This window comes from Oncorhynchus kisutch, unplaced genomic scaffold (genome assembly GCF_002021735.2).
Source record: "Oncorhynchus kisutch isolate 150728-3 unplaced genomic scaffold, Okis_V2 scaffold1210, whole genome shotgun sequence".
In the NCBI taxonomy this organism is placed as follows: domain Eukaryota; kingdom Metazoa; phylum Chordata; class Actinopteri; order Salmoniformes; family Salmonidae; genus Oncorhynchus; species Oncorhynchus kisutch.
In genome coordinates, this window is record NW_022263155.1 from 60024 (window position 1) to 77753 (window position 17730).

The 17730-nt window shown below is 44.1% G+C and overlaps 1 protein-coding gene and 1 pseudogene across 1 annotated transcript in view; one reads left to right on the forward strand and one right to left on the reverse strand.

Annotated features, from left to right (window-relative positions):
* Nucleotides 1–10411, forward strand: part of LOC109876160 (cytohesin-3) — a 61531-nt gene extending 51120 nt beyond the window's left edge. Inside the window, exons 10-13 of the mRNA XM_031817941.1 lie at nt 4213–4289; nt 4651–4722; nt 5119–5273; nt 7186–10411. Of these exons, the coding sequence (XP_031673801.1) occupies nt 4213–4289; nt 4651–4722; nt 5119–5273; nt 7186–7258 (377 nt within the window). The 3' untranslated portion in view covers nt 7259–10411. The remainder of the gene's footprint in view (nt 1–4212; nt 4290–4650; nt 4723–5118; nt 5274–7185) is intronic.
* An 8-nt stretch (nt 10412–10419) lies between these two features.
* On the reverse strand, nt 10420–17458 carry LOC109876161 (voltage-dependent calcium channel gamma-5 subunit-like; annotated as a pseudogene).
* Nucleotides 17459–17730: the final 272 nt, after the last annotated feature.

The window sequence follows — 17730 nt, forward strand, 5'->3', positions numbered from 1 at the left end:
TAGACTGTAATGTTGCAGTCTCAAGCAATTAGTTTTGCTGTAGACTGTAATGTTGCAGTCTCTCAAGCAATGTGTTTTGCTGTAGACTGTAATGTTGCAGTCTCTCAAGCAATCGTTTTGCTGTAGACTGTAATGTTGCAGTCTCAAGCAATTAGTTTTGCTGTAGACTGTAATGTTGCAGTCTCTCAAGCAATGTGTTTTGCTGTAGACTAATGTTGCAGTCTCTCAAGCAATGTGTTTTGCTGCATGACTCATGTACAATATGAACAAGGTTCAGTGTTCAGGGTTCTCTCACAGTGGGCTGTTATCTGTAGGGTTGTCTATTTTAAACCTCCAGATTCAAGGTTTACAGGATGTTGAAGATTCAGGAATAAAGATTTCACAATCTTTGGCCAGTTTAAAGGATATTCGAGCAGGATTTTATGTAAATGGTTGTATGTTAAAGTTGAAAGAATCACCATGGTAAGGTGCATTTGAGGTCGCAACTGTTAGTTACATAACACTGTATGACCCAGAGACAGGTAGCAATGTCTCTCTACACACAGTCAAGCTGACCTGTTACCATGGTTGCAGCATTAATTGAGGGAGCGGTCATCATCAGCTCTCCCACAATGCATTGATCACAAAATAACCAACCGGGGGCTGTGGAACTGACGGGTGTCATAGCAACACTCAAAGACAATCATTTAATTTGTTTATATTATACAGAGCTCTCGCCTTCCTAAATATAGTAGTGCAGTTTCCCACATTTGAACCTTCTTATCACATTTTGTTTCTCTCCCATGTTTTTAATGTTTTATTTGTTTACATGGGTTTTTGATTGTCATCCCTTGTCTCCCCTTCCTCCTCACCAACATTATCTTGGTGTGATATCTTTAGAAATGTATTTGGGGTTTTCTGGTTGGTCGGCTGTAAGGTTGCATACACATTATTTTCTGTTGTGCTTATTCTCTCTGACCTCTCACCTCTCCTGTCCCTAACCTCCATCCCTCCATCTCTCTTTTCATTCCCTTCTCCCATTATCTCCATCTCAACCCACTTCTCATTTCCTGTTTTTATTGCGTCCTCCAGTCCCTGACACGGAGTGTTTTGGACAGGTCCCTGTTTCAACAGCCGTTGTAACGCTGCCATCCAACTGCCTTATTATGACTTGTTAGGGTTAAAGGCCAACTCAGTGCAGGTGGGCCAAGCCTTGTCACACACACACACACACACACACTGGCTCAGACATGCTGCACATTCCACTGGCTCTATGTAACGTCTCTGCAGTCTCATCAAACCCAGTATATATGTTTGCAAATAGTCCCAGTGTGCCTTAAGACCTGTGAATGATTATATTATAGTGCTTTCTCTACCCAGGCAGTTTACAACTGGACTTTTCTCTGTAATAATTCTAATTTGGCCCAGTACAAATAAACGCTGAATGCTATGAACAAATTAGTCTCCTTTAGAGAGGATCACTCTGTACACTGTGGAAATTAAGAGAAAGGATTTGAAGCATTTTACCTCATGTAAATATGCCAGGCAAAACTCCCCAGAAAAGTCTATGAAAACAGCGTGTATATGATTAATGACTTTTTAGCATGGATTTATCAACTAAAAGACAGAAAGGAAATGAGAGATTCAATGAAATGAATAAGACCGAAGATGGTGCTAAAAACTCTCTGGTAGTACTTAGTGTGCTTTACAAACATGTGTTTTTCCATGGACACTACTGCCCTAAGGGATGGTCAGTGATGAGCCCTGTAGGAATGTTGGGACAAAGCTCTCCCACAAGAACGTTGTTAGGACAAATCCCACTCACACACACCCAGGAAACCACAGGATGCACAGTCAGCCTGCCACACCACATCCTATGACATGTCTCACCTGGAGGGCAAGAAAAACAGCAAGCGGAAAACAGGATCATTCCAGATATTCTCAGCTGTGGATTAATAACTATCAATTGTAGAAATAGAATGGATAGAATGGAGGTGCAAAAGACAACCATCACTTTTAAAGGCTGGTCATGGCTCACATCAAAACAATTATCCCATCTCTGCGTCTGGAACATGGACTTCCTGACGGGCCGCCCCCAGGTGGTGAGGGTAGGTAGCAACACATCTGCCACGCTGATCCTCAACACAGGAGCCCCTCAGGGGTGTGTGCTCAGTCCCCTCCTGTACTCCCTGTTCACCCACGACTGCATGGCCAGGCACAACTCCAACACCATCATTAAGTTTGCAGATGACACAACAGTGGTAGGCCAGATCACTGACAACGACGAGACAGCCTATAGGGAGGAGGTCAGAGATCTGGCTGTGTGGTGCCAGAATAACAACCTCTCCCTCAACGTAACCAAGACTAAGGAGATGATTGTGGACTACAGGGAAAGGAGACCCGAGTACGCCCCCATTCTCACTGACGGGGCTGTAGTGGAGCAGGATGAGAGCTTCAAGTTCCTTGGTGTCCACATCACCAACAAACTAATATTGTCCAAGCACACCAAGACAGTCGTGAAGAGGGCACGAAAAAGCCTATTCCCCCTCAGGAGACTAAAAAGATTTGGCATGGGTCCTCAGATCCTCAAAAGGTTCTACAGCTGCAACATCGAGAGCATGCTGACTGGTTGCATCACTGCCTGGTACGGCAATTGCTCTGCCTCCGACCGCAAGGCACTACAGAGGGTGGTGCGTACGGCCCAGTACATCACTGGGGCTAAGCTGCCTGCCATCCAGGACCTTTACACCAGGTGGTGTCAGAGGAAGGCCCTAAAAATTGTCAAAGAAGTGCCAAGTCTAGGACAAAAAGGCTTCTCAACAGTTTTTACCCCCAAGCCATGAGACTACTGAACAGGTAATCAAATGGCTACCCGGACTATTTGCATTGTGTGTAGCCTCGCTACTGTTATAGCCTCGCTGCTGTTATAGCCTAGCTGCTGTATATAGCCTCGCTACTGTTATAGCCTCGCTACTGTTATAGCCTCGCTACTGTATATAGCCTCGCTGCTGTATATAGCCTCGCTACTGTATATAGTCTCGCTACTGTTATTTTTCACTGTCTTTTTTTGTGTGTGTGTGTGTGTGTGGTGTGAGTGAGTGAGTGAGTGAGTGAGTGAGTGAGTGAGTGAGTGAGTGAGTGAGTGAGTGAGTGAGTGAGTGAGTGAGTGAGTGAGTGAGTGAGTGAGTGAGTGAGTGAGTGAGTGAGTGAGTGAGTGTGTGTGTGTGTGTGTGTGAGAGAGTGAGAGAGAGAGAGTGTGTGTATTGGTTGCTGTCTTCCAACAGGGAAGTCTTCTCAGCATCCCTGCCTTGCATCTCTGTGTGTTTCATTTCAGCCGAACGCTGCACTGTATTGGGCTGTAGTTGCCTGAGGGGGAACACTGTTAAAAACTATTTCAACTGTGTGTTGCCTCCCCTCTATACCCCTCAGCTTTGGTATACCCATGCTACAAAACTCTTTGCTTGGGGGGTTTGGTGTGTGTGTGCATTTGTGCTTACAAATGCGTTTGTGTGCATGTGTGTTATTCTTCCAAGGGTGCTTTAGATGCCAAGTTAGGTTCATATCAAGTGTGGTGTGTACCTTCCTTCTTCTGGAGAGCCAATAGCATTTTATTCCGTTGCCTTTAAAAAATGAATGAGCAAAGTTAGCAATAATTCAGGAGTTGTGTGAGTGATCATTTAATCATTGAATATTCTCTATGCAGTAACTGGAAGACATGGTTTAACCAATCACGTTGCTGAACAAATCCTGTGATGGAATTGCATCACCTCTCAATCAGTGGTGCCAAGTACCAACAGCAGAGTTCATTGGCTTTGATCTTTCAGTGTCTTAGGTCCACAGGAGGAGGATGGGGTGTTTGAGAGGAAGTGTAAGGTCTCTCTCTCTCTTCTCTCCTCTTTCTGTCTCTCTTTTCTCTCTCTCTCTTTCTCACTTTTCTATTTCTCCTGTGCCATTGGTATACATGCTTTATGTACATTATATAGATTTTCTGCCATTGTTTGAGACAAATCTCTCAGCAACTTTATTTATTTATCTTGGCTGATTTATAACACTAGAGCTGTCATGTTATTGTGGTCAAGGCGGCCATTACTTTGCCTACTTTCCAGCTCTGGTCTTGTTGGAGTGCCTTCCTCCTGTTGTTCCTACTGTGAGGAGTATGGTGGAGGCTGTCAGTCTGTCACTAATTCCATTGTGTCATCACTTCCTGTTTCCCCTTCCTATTTCCTGTCTCAGGGGGAAGAGTGAAGACCTGGAAGAGAAGGTGGTTCATTCTGACAGACAACTGCCTGTACTACTTTGAGTACACAACAGTAAGTGTGTGTGTGTGTGTGTGTGTGTGTGTGTGTGTGTGTGTGTGCGAGCGCAGTATTGTAGGCAAGTACGCTGCCTGTGTGTTTGTACAGGCGTTTATATGTGGTAGTATAACTGGAAGCTTTTTATCAAAGCATTTGCCTCTCTATCCAGAGATAGCTGCTTTATCAGCAGTCTGTCCTCTACCCTTGTATTATCCTAGAGGATCATATCATTATCTCTCTGTCCTCCAGACTGTCTGCCTGCCAGACACTGACATCATTAGTTATATTAGAGAGAGCAGAGCAGAGGGGAATGAAGGTTGTTTTCCAGTCTATGAAACAATGTCACAGATCATGTCTTGTTCTCTCTCTCCTCCAGGATAAGGAGCCTCGTGGGATCATCCCCTTAGAGAACCTCAGTATCAGAGAGGTGGAGGAACCCAGGAAACCAGTGAGTGCTTCATGATACTGCATCACATCCCTTCTGAAACCTTATTATGTCACTATTATATTAGGAGGTACTGGTAGTCAACCTCATCCACAAGGTTCCACTCACCCAGTGGAGAAGCCCAACTCATGATATCACCAGGGGTCAAAAGTCAACATAGTCTTCCATATTTCTAGCCATGTATTTGACCTGGAATATGTAACCTAGTTGAGGATAGGGTCTCTAATTGTTGGGCAATACAACCACCCTTTCACCTCCACCTTGTTGGGATTATGCTACAATGCTAGTACCCACTCAACTCAACCATCTCCTCACCCATCAGAACTGATTGCTGGGGAAAGACACTAGGGTTTCCTAAAGTGTTGGACCACCCTTTCACCACTACCTTGCACCCCCCAGAACTGCTTCGAGCTCTACAACCCCAACCACAAGGGTTCGGTGATCAAGGCGTGTAAGACGGAGGCGGACGGCCGGGTCGTCGAGGGCAACCACACGGTGTACAGGATATCGGCGCCCACGACTGAGGAGAAGGAGGAGTGGATCAAGTCCATCAAGTAAGATTCCTGAGCGCCACATTTACTATTTATGCTGCAAGGCTAGTTAGCTTTCTGGAACTACCCACCACATTCACAATCTAGGCTACAATGCTATTTAGCTTCCCTCTACTCCCCACCACATTTACTATTTAGGCTGCAAGGCTAGTTAGCTTCCTGGAACTACCCACCACATTCACAATCTAGGCTACAATGCTAGTTAGCTTCCCTCCACTCCCCACCACATTTACTATTTAGGTTGCAATGCTAGTTAGCTTCCCTCCACTCCCCACCACATTTACTATGTAGGCTACAACGCTAGTTAGTTTCCCTCCACTCCCCACCACATTTACTATTTAGGCTACAGTGCTAGTTAGCTTCCCTCCACTCCACACCACATTTACTATTTAGGCTTCAATACTAGTTAGGTTCCCTCCACTCCCCAACACATTTACTATTTAGGCTACAATGCTAGTTAGCTTCCCTCCACTCCCCACCACATTTACTATTTAGGCTACAATGCTAGTTAGCTTCCCTCCACTCCCCACCACATTTACTATTTAGGCTACAATGCTAGTTAGCTTCCCTCCACTCCCCACCATATTCACAATCTAGGCTGCAATGCTAGTTAGCTTCCCAAAACCACTCCCCAACACATTCACTATCTAGGCTATAATGCTAGTTAGCTCCCCCAGGGGAAATACGGGACGGATTAGTTATCGCTTAAAGCACCCCGGGGGATGGGGATCGAGCCCAGCTAGCCTGGCCAGGAAAGGAGGCTCAAAACTGGGCTAAAGCCCCATCGCTTCCCCCCTGTTGCCACAGAGGCTAACCATTACCATGCCGTGTGTGTGTTATCTTCTCCAGAGGGAGTCGATAAGGATTTAGCCAAGATAAAAGGCTTTTATGTCAATCACATTTCCTCAGTAAAATAAGGATGGTCGTATAGTCACGCTCCTTATCCGCTTATCTTTAATCGCGATTTAGGACAGTCTTTAAACAAACAGTTAAGACTACTTTTAGGGGACCATCTGTGTGAGTTTGGAAAATTCTGAACTGGGCTATGAAGCTCTTATATAACTGTATGAAATACATGTTATGTAGGCTAACTCAATATATTTGCTATACTGTAGCTCCATTGTAATAAGTCAATATTTGGTATCACATTCATATCCATTTCAATGTGTCGCAATGTCTTTTCATGGATATACTTCATCCTATTACATTCTCTGTTTAATTTATTTCCAGAAAGAAAGGCGCCCCGGGGTTTCTTCTTTTGTTTTTCTGAAATTAGGTTGCGGTAAATAACCAAAAGCAAAAAAAAAAGGAGAGGAATTGTTGCCATAGCTCAGAGACATAGTCGTATATGGGGGACAATGTAAAGGGAGTAAGAGAGAGAGAATCCGCAGTGGGGGGTTGAGCCGTTTATGGCTTTGTGCTGGTGCTAACAGGATTTTACACCCGTGAAACTGAAACTGCGCTCTGTGCCGGAGCCAGAATGGCTCTGTGACTCACTTCGCTTTGTACCGAGTGCCTTCTCTCCCAGAAAAAGAGAGCTGGAGTGTCGATAATTTAGAGCACTATTGTTTGCCCTGCACTCCAACCTATAAACTTGGAAAACTGCAGAGAGGAGAGAGTGCTAGAATGAGAACACTTGGAAGGGTTCTAGAACAGGGAATCAGGGAACGACATTCCACAGAATCTCTGAAAGAGATGGAACCGGAGTGCTGAGGAAAATAAGAAAAAAGGGGGTGGGTAGGTTTTCTTCAGAAACCATGGAAACAAAACTAGGTCACCGAACAAACTTTTTTATTTTTTTCATCTAGTTAGTTAAGGCAGGGGTTAGTATAAATGTGGCCACATTTCCATATCAAAGATGCTCAAGTTTCCCCCTGGCGTATTATTATATATTTGTTTTGATTGGCTGTTCCAGGGCGAGCATCAGCAGGGATCCCTTCTATGATATGTTGGCCACCAGGAAAAGACGGATTGCCAACAAGAAGTGAGCAGGGACACCCCTCATCCCAGGACACCCCAAACTGGGACACCCCAAACTGGGACACCCCTCATCCCAGGACACCCCTCATCCCAGGACGTCCCAAACTGGGACACCCCAAACCCCCCTTCCTCAGCCCACCAATCCTCTTTCCCAGACAGACCTTACTCATGAAGTTAAACACCCCTTCCACACTCCCCCTCCCTCCCCCCTCACCCATCCATCCCTCCCTCGACTCCCACGGACAGACTCCACTCATGAAGTTCCCTCCCTACTATCCCCCCCCCCCCCTCCTCCCTCCCCCCTCCCTCCACTCCCACGGACAGACTCCACTCATGAAGTTCCCTCCCTACTATCCCTCCCTCCCCCTGGACCCCCAGAGCCCAACTTGTCACTAGAGAGATGATGGTCAACCAAAGATAGCCATCTGACCCTTCAGACCCTGATAGAACTCGCACCCGGTCTTGAAGACAACGAGGACAGTCTCCGGTCTTGAAGACAACCCCCGTCCCCATTCTGGACACTTCCCCAGCCCTGGCTGCAGTACCAGGGGCTGGAGTTACAGGGACATGACGTCCCAGGACTAAAGCAGAGGGCCAACACAGGGAGACATCCCTCTATAGGACCTGTGTGGTTCAGCCACACTACAGATTACCGAGGGAAGCCAGTGGGATGTATTAACATGTATTAACACACATTCTCTCTCTCTGTCTCTCTCATCTCTTTACTCCCCCACACTGCCCTCCTGTGTTCCCCACATTCGTTCTGATTACATCCATGTGTTTCTAGCAGGGGTTGGAGCAGAAATGATTTCCCAATCGTTCCATTCCGAGCAGAAACCCAATTTTTTTCATTCTGTTCCAGTGTTCCGACCAGAAAATACAGTTCTGAACCAGTTCCAACCATCAAAAAGTAACAGCTTATATATATCCTTTTCATAAAATGTTTAACCTGTGAAATCAACATGTATTTAGCAAATTTTTACTCCAACAATTTTTACTCCACCAATTAGTGCCGATAGAGCAGCTTGCTATGGAACGGGTTAGATTGTTGTTTACATTTTTATTTGGTCACATAAGTGCAGGTGTGAGATGCGACTTATTTAAATGTAATGGGTGGGGCAAGAGTGAGAGAGAGGGGTGGACATGGAGGGGGCTTGGCTTGAAGCTCTAAACATCATAACAGGTCTTGAATTAGAATGAGTATTATATACTAGAATTTATATTAATTTATTTTTGGAACTCAAAAGAACATTGGTTCTCAAGATTTGAAAACCGTTAAGGGTTATGTTATGTTCCGGAACACTAGGGATCACTTTTGTACACGGTTCTGTTTCTGTTCCTCAAAACATGTATTTATTTTTCTGCTCTGTTCCCTGAACTGGTTCCAACCCCTGCTTTCTAGGTCTTCTGCATTTGGGCGACTTGAAAGGCAAAACTGCAATTTTTCACATACACATGCATGTATGTCTGTTTATAGATATACCATAAAGTGCATTTAGAAGTGGGTGTGCTAACTTGTGTGTGTATCTACACAGTATATATGCATGTATGTATGTAAACACAGTAGTGCGCAAGCCAAGCGCAGACATTAAACACAACGACTGTCTTAATGTCATCTCTGACATCCATTATACAGAAAGGTTTGTGTGTGATCATTTATGAAGATGGTAGAAAAACCGAGTTCCTCTTGTGAATGTTCAGATGGATGGAAAGACATGGCAGAAAGAGGAGAGTGAGAGATGGAGGGAGGGAGAGAAAGTTCCAGGGCTGCAGTAACTGTACATGAACATGTGACCTGACCAGGAACAAATCTGGGCCTTACACTCCTGGCCCTAAACATAAACCATGTAATCATCCCACTATGGTGCTCAACTCTTTTTCCCAGGTGCCATTGCAGCAGTTCTGCTGCAACCTCAGAATACAATGCTAGGTTAGTGCTGAAATTAGGAAGACAAAACCTAGAAAAACTACAACATTAAAGTCTTGAGTCAGCTGGACTGATTCCAAACATTGTGCGGACCACAGAATATTAAAATGTGCATACTTTTTATCTTTGGTTGTGAATTATAGGGGTGGTTACATGGACCTATATTTAGCCTATGATTGGAGTTACTCCATTTTCAATGGCGTGTCTGCAATGCAATTGAACGTCCTTTGAAAATGTGTTGTAGTCTAAGAGAATGCTTGAATATGGGTTTGTGAAACAGCCCAATAAGGGTACCAGTCATTTTAAGCTTTTCTTTCAGTGTCTCGAGGTCCAACAGCGCCAACAGCGCCAGTGAGGGGCGATGCATTGATGTGACCCATATGCTTTTCATTTGTAACCTAAGATCCTTGCTTGCTTTTTGTGTTCCCCTTACAAAATATAATCTATTATCTTGTTTGTATTTATTTTCTTTGTCAAATGGTTCCATTCTGTCCGTAAGCGTTAACTAAAGACTTAAGTTATGTATATGTAAATAATGTAGAGGTTTTATGGGTCTCCTTTTTGTTGTTGTATGAATACTCTGAAACATGTTACACCTACTGGCTGTACTTTGCATCAGGTCAGTTTGAGGTCTTCTGTACACAAGTCAAAAACAAATACTATATAACGTGATGTCAGGAAAAGTCAATTTCCAGCAGGAATGAGGATGATAATGATGGCGATGAGGGTGATGATGTGGATGAATAGGATATGGGTGGTAGTAATACTGATGATGGTGATGATGATAAGGCAGATGTTGAGGATGAATAGGACATGAGTGGTAGTAATATTGATGATGATGATAAGGCAGATGTTGAGGATGAATAGGATATGGGTGGTAGTAATACTGATGATGATGATGATAAGGCAGATGTTGAGGATGAATAGGATATGGGTGGTAGTAATACTGATGATGATGATGATGAAGCAGATGTTGAGAATGAATAGGATATGGGTGGCAGTAATATTGATGATGATGAAAATTATGATGTCCGAACTATAATGCTGACTGATGAAGTTGAATCCAGTACTTTTTCTATGTGTTTGTAAGATATGACCCCTGATCTCAGGGCAGAATATTACCTACTACTGCCCCTTGTGTGGGGCTATAGCTAAATGAACTTTTCTATCTCTGTAAAAGCTATTGGTCACATTGTACATTACGTGGAAAGCTACATAAAGTATACAAAGACTACATCCGTTGTACGACACATTTATTTATTATTTATTGAGCTTGACCTACATATTTGCATATGCAATTAATCATCCAGTTTATCAGTACATAATATGCTGAAATGTATATTTTATTAAACTTAGTAGGTCATGGATCAAAGGTTATTAAGTTCTTAATTTATGTTAATCATCTAAGTACCAACTGTCATGGGTAGTAATTATTTCAATAGACTTTAGAGACAATATTTGCCTGTTTTTTATATGGTGGAAAAGCAGTAGAAAAGAAAATGTAACTGGGAAAAAACCATGTCCTGAACAGTAACCAACCAACCAACTGACGTCCAGCCCATGTCTATGAACATTCTTATGAGTGTAGAGACAGATGGTCAATATGGAGTGGTGGGTCAAGACTACAGTGTGAGAAACCCTTTACTGATGGTTAAAGTCTATGAGAAACACTTTACTGATGGTTAAAGTCTATGAGAAACCCTTTACTGATGGTTAAAGTCTATGAGAAACCCTTTACTGATGGTTAAAGTCTATGAGAAAGACTTTACTGATGGTTAAAGTCTATGAGAAACCCTTTACTGATGGTTAAAGTCTGTGAAACCCTTTACTGATGGTTAAAGTCTATGAGAAAGACTTTACTGATGGTTAAAGTCTATGAGAAACCCTTTACTGATGGTTAAAGTCTATGAGAAACCCTTTACTGATGGTTAAAGTCTATGAGAAAGACTTTACTGATGGTTAAAGTCTATGTGAAACCCTTTACTGATGGTTAAAGTATATGTGAAACCCTTTACTGATGGTTAAAGTCTATGAGAAACCCTTTACTGATGGTTAAAATTTACCCCTTCATTGATCAGCAAACAGACATAGATCAGGTCAGAGTAATATGAGTTCCCCCCTTAATTGGCCAATAAATAGATACAGTGTCTAGATAAGGTGTGAAAATAAATCATTTGAAAGAGGGGGACCGAGTTCTTAGGTAACATAGTGGGCAGATGGGTGTTTAAGTCCTGATTCTATACACTTCTGACCTGAAGGGATTTCTGTCTGCTTTATAGTGTAAGTGATGCAACACTGACTCCCAGTGTATTGATGTGACATTACAATACATGGAAGCAAAATTGAACTCCAATCCATTAACCGGTGTTATGATACCGATGGTTTGTTGAGACTGATGGTTTATACGGTTGTGGCTACCATTACAGCGCCATCTAGTTGTCAGGTTGGGAATAGCAGTTGTTGACAACTATCATTTTAGCTAAGCCCTAACCCTTTCCTACCCTTCATTAATTATCCTATCCTGCTGTGTTAGTTCTCAAACCATCAATATCTTGAAACTGTAGTTAATGAATGAAATTGCATTCCATCCACAGGCAATGTCATTCAAAAGATTAAAGTCTATTTATTTCCCACATTTCGATATTCTCCAGATATTGTACAGTTAATATGCAACAGTTGCTATGCCAACGGCATGAAGCTGACACTCAGAATGAATCCTTTTAAGCAGAGACTACACATTTGACTTGTTTTACAATGGTTCGCTATATTCATACAATGTACAACAGTTATCCATATGCATGTATAAACAATCTGTCTAAGAGTAAATACCAATTACTTTTCAAATAATTCATTTTTACATGATACATAAACAAAGCAGAGATTGGGATCTGTTGGCAGATCCGTGAGCCAGCAGGGACACATGAATTTAAAAACTCCAACATGAAGCAAACTACACCATTGAACATATCACACATTTAAAGGTGCAATCTGCAGTTGTTTCATCCATTTTTGGACCTCTTAAGAATATGCTGTTATAATATTACAAATGCCTCATGTGCTTAATTCAACTGTCGTAACCATCAGAAACCAAAATAAAAGCTTGTTTCACTCCAGTGTTTGTAAACAAACACTATATACCTTCAAAACATGGTAACAATAATTTAGATATCATGGATGGCCAGTCCTGGCATCCATAGCTCTGTCTATGAATTTGATAGTGGTGACAATTCTCTAGCCCCATTCCTCAGCTTTTTACTGAAACGGGATGGGAGTTCACTTTGTTAATGTTTCAACTGCTGATTGCAGCTTTAACATAGGGACATGTATTGTTCCCGTTCAAACATTTGTGTAAATGTTAGTTTGGTCCTCGTCAAGTTAACTAATCAGTGGCAGTAAGTATCCCGATATAATAGAAAGTACTTGAGAAGTGAATACTCCTGAAAAAACTCTGCACTTTGCTGCCATCTGTAGGTAAGATGTGGCACAGCGGCATCAACTGTTTCCTCAGCAGCAATCATGGCTGGTAGACGTTTTCAAACAAGGTCCAGGGCACAGCATCACAATGGGAACGAACAACAACAAAATAAAGAGACAGAGGCTTCCCTGTATATCTATTGGGACTGATCTCCCAGTAAACTATGCAGGTGGGAGGTTCTATCCACACCCAGCAACTTCCCAGCAACCCACCACAGATTCCAGATAACTTAAAAAAGAAAGCTGATCTTAGATCAGTATCTAAAAGCAACATCACCTATGACTTCTCACCCTTGACCTTGGCGACCTGCCCTGACCTGATGACCCCTTCAGCAGGGTGAGGAGGAGATCTGGTCGTAGTCGGGGCACTTGAGCAGGGCAGGGTAGCTGGTGCTCATCTGGAGTGAGGTTTCGCTGGAGATGTCCGAGGGGCTGCGTCCGCGTGCCCAGGTCTCCGGGTGCAGGAACTGACCGGAGTGGTCAGAGCAGTTACTGAGGCGTGGCCGGTAGAAGCCGGGGTGGTGGCGCTGGTACATTTCCTCGGCTGTGTAGCGCTTCATGAACAGGTAGACGGACATGACGCCCGCACTCTGGGAGAGAGAGAGAGGACACTGCACTCTGTAGTATAGAGAGCCAGAAGACCCAGAAGAGAGAGTACCACACCAGCAGACGACAGGTAAACTAGTGATCAGAGCGTTGGGCCGTAACCGTAAGGTTGCTGGTTCGAATACCCGAGCCTACAAGGTGAAATGCAAGGCACTTGACTAATTTGCTCCAGGGGTGATCTACTACTATGGCTGTAGTATTTCACCTCACCTATCCAGTGTGTGACAATTTTAAAAAACATGTTCTTTGGTAGTGAACTATCATACAATGTAGATTTTTTCTACAACAAATCTACCTCAGTGAGTGCATGTTTCTTCTTTTTTCTCGTCTTATTCAACTGTCACCATGGACCTGCAACAAAGATAGCTCAGATGTGCGAGTGCCTTTTGAATTTTGAAGTACCTCAGTGAGCAGAAAGGAGATGGCAGCGAAGGCGAAGGACCAGCCGTACCGGTAGCTGAAGTAGGACTCACTGCTCTTAGTCCTGTTCAACATCTCGTCATTAATACTGGATATATACAACACGAGACCTACCACCAGAGCCAGACCTGACAGAAAGAGAGGGAAGAGGAGGGGGAGATAACAGAAAGAGAGGGAAGAGGAGGGGGAAATAACAGAAAGAGAGGGAAGAGGAGGGGGAGATAACAGAAAGAGAGGGAAGAGGAGGGGGAGATAAGGGGGAGATAACAGACAGAGAGGATAGAGGAGGGGGAGATAAGGGGGAGATAACAGACAGAGAGGGAAGAGGAGGGGGAGATAAGGGGGAGATAACAGGAAGAGAAGGGGGAGATAACAGAAAGAGAGGGAAGAGGCGGGGGAGATAACAGGAAGAGAGGGAAGAGAATGGGGAGATAACAGAAAGAGAGGGAAGAGGATGGGGAGATAACAGGAAGAGAGGGAAGAGGTGGGGGAGATAACAGGAAGAGAAGGGGGAGATAACAAAGAGAGGGAAGAGGCGGGGGAGATAACAAAGAGAGGGAAGAGGAGGGGGAGAGACAAACAAGAGATTAAACAAACCTTCAAAGCCTGAACATCAGTCAGAGAAAGAAAAAGACAGACAGAGAAGACAGATAGTGATTGTGTTAAAGCGAGATAGACACCGTCACATTCTGTAGCTGAAGCAGAGACCGCAGAAAATGAGGAGAAGTAGGGAAGAAGAGGAGAAAGAATAGGAGGTGAGGAGGAAGAGAGGGAATATTAGAAGAGTACCTGAAAGGATGAAGAAGATTCCGGAGACAAAGGCCAGGATAGTGCGATGAGGTCGGACGTGTCCGATGTTGTTTAGCACAAAGCCGATGAACATGAAGAACAGACTGACCAGAGGAAACGGAGTGGCTGAACGAATCATCTCTGAGAGAGAGAGAGAGAGAGAGAGAGAGAGGGAAAAACAGCAACATAGAGAAAGACAGATAACTATACAGAAACAGAATTTAACAGACACATATAGCTATGCTCATCTACAAACTCTTATACTCTACTTTCATCTCAAACTCTGAACATAGAAGGTCCAAACAATCTTCCTGTCTAGCAGAGACCTTTCAACAGGCATCAACCAAAACCTAATGAGGCTGGGACTTTAGAGAAAGTCAAACTCCCCTCAGCGTGACTCCTCAGAGTTATTACCTAATACGTATTCTGAAGCAGAGAGGAGTCAGCAGGGTGGAGACCCAGAGACGCTGGGAGTTCTGATGACTCATTTTATTCTGTATGGGCAGACTGGGCTCGGGGCAATTGGAAAGAGACTTGAATAGTAAAGAGGTAGTCATTCAGACACGCTAGGAGGAGGAAAACAAATTTCAATAAAACTGCAGTGTATTATTACTTTTAAGCATTAGAGCCTTAATTGGTGATGTGAAAGCTGAAATACTGGTGATAAAGAAGCACTATTTTACATGTTTCTTGCCACCCAAGAGGGAATATATTATCTCTCGCATTCAGTCTGTTCTTCCATTTCTTCCCTTTAGAACGCTGGTTACAAGCCAGACTGATATTATCATTACCACTCCATTCATCGACAGGAACTCAGAAAACCTCAGTAATAGTTCTTCCATTGTACAGTGCACTGCTCCCTCTCACAGCTTCAGCTATTCAGGCAGAAAGACTGTTCAGCTAAGTAACCAGAAGAGGGTGCCATATGTTGATACATTGTGTCACTTGTCCTTATTTGTCCTGAATGCATTGGCAGTATTCCAACCACCCACTCACTCTGACCACAAATAGTGCTTCATCTACTCACACACAGACAGGGTCTATTCAATCAAACACTGTACATCGAGAAGAGAGGGAGAGACCCTTTAGAGCAGATGGCCTAAAAGTTGATATCTATTATTATTGTTTCTCGAGCATATTGTTCAATTATGTATACAATGCCTTGGCAACAGAGGCAACCACACAATAAAGACTGAGAGAGCGAGAGAGAGACAGGAAAATTAGAGAAATATAACTTACTAAGTACACTGACTGTGGACTCAGAGGTGAGCTGTAAGTTCATGGGCATGATGTACTCGATGGTGAAACAGCGACCTGCCTCTTCACCTGGAAGAGAGGAAGAGGGGGATTATAGAGAGCCTATACAGATTTGTGAGAAGACCGATTTCCGGGTCTGACAAACACCGCTCTAGCTCTGTCACCTTTCATCACTAATGTCTTCTGGTCTGACAAACACCTCTCTAGCTCTGTCCCCTTTCATCACTAATGTATTTTGGTCTGACAAAACACCTCTCTAGCTCTGTCCCCTTTCATCACTAATGTCTTCTGGTCTGACAAACACCACTCTAGCTCTGTCACCTTTCATCGCTAATGTCTTCTGGTCTGACAAACACCACTCTAGCTCTGTCACCTTTCATCGCTAATGTCTTCTGGTCTGACAAACACCGCTCTAGCTCTGTCCCCTTTCATCGCTAATGTCTTCTGGTCTGACGAACACCACTCTAGCTCTGTCAACTTTCATCGCTAATGTCTTCTGGTCTGACGAACACCACTCTAGCTCTGTCACCTTTCATCGCTAATGTCTTCTGGTCTGACAAACACCATCTAGCTCTGTCACCTTTCATCGCTAATGTCTTCTGGTCTGACAAACACCGCTCTAGCTCTGTCCCCTTTCATCGCTAATGTCTTCTGGTCTGACGAACACCACTCTAGCTCTGTCAACTTCATCGCTAATGTCTTCTGGTCTGACAAACACCGCTCTAGCTCTGTCACCTTTCATCACTAATGTCTTCTGGTCTGACAAACACCACTCTAGCTCTGTCACCTTTCATCGCTAATGTCTTCTGGTCTGACAAACACCACTCTAGCTCTGTCACCTTCATCGCTAATGTCTTCTGGTCTGACAACACCTCTCTAGCTCTGTCACCTTTCAATCCGCTAATGTCTTCTGGTCTGACAAACACCACTCTAGCCTCTGTCACCTTTCATCGCTAATGTCTTCTGGTCTGACAACACCACTCTAGCTCTGTCCCCTTTCATCGCTAATGTCTTCTGGTCTGACAAACACTACTCTAGCTCTGTCACCCTTTCATCACTAATGTCTTCTGGTCTGACAAACACAAACCGCTCTAGCTCTGTCCCCTTTCATCGCTAATGTCTTCTGGTCTGACAAACACCACTCTAAGCTCTGTCACCTTTCATCGCTAATGCAACATCTCCCTCTTATTCCCCTTATTCCCCAAAAAACAACCAGACAGTGAGAAATGTTATTCGGCTGTCTCCATAAGAGAACCCTTTGAGAAACCCTTTTGGTTCCAGGTAAAACCCCTTTGAGTTCCATGTAAATCCCTTTCCACAGAGGGTTCTACATGGAACCCAAATAGTTCTACCTGGAACCAAAAAGGGCTCTCCTATGGGGACACCCAAATAACACTTTTGTAACCCTTTTTCCTAAGAGTGTACAGCTAGAATTGGTCTCAATTGGTCTGATCCAGGATCAGCTGGAGATGGTAGTGACCTGCCAGGAAGCAGACTCTCCAGAGTCCAGAGTGCAGGGAGGTCCTGATGTCAGTGGTCTGGTTCAGGGGCAGGATGACCCCCTCCTCCAGGTACAGCCAGTAGTCTGTAGAGACCGCAACTCCAGAAGCCCCAGCCCGCTGACCGCAAACACGCTGCTCAGCAATGCCAGAGCCTTCCTGCCGCACCCGCTCATCACGTTAGGATCAGAGGTGGTCCGCACCAGTAGGGGGCACTGGGTCAGAGGTGAGAGGTCAGATCTGTGGGGAGAAGTAGGGGTTGTTACAGTTAAGGGGGTGACACGGGTGTAGTTGGTGACACAAGCAGAGCGACCTACTGGTAGTGAACACACTTAGGGTGCAAAGGACCAGACACACACAGATGTAGATGATGTATAATGGGGTAATGCTGCTAGATCTCTCAGACAGAGATACATGTCATACTGCCCTGTGTCACTCAGAGAGAGAGAGAGAGAGAGAGAGAGAGAGAGAGAGAGAGAGGAGAGAGAGAGAGAGAGAGAGAGAGAGA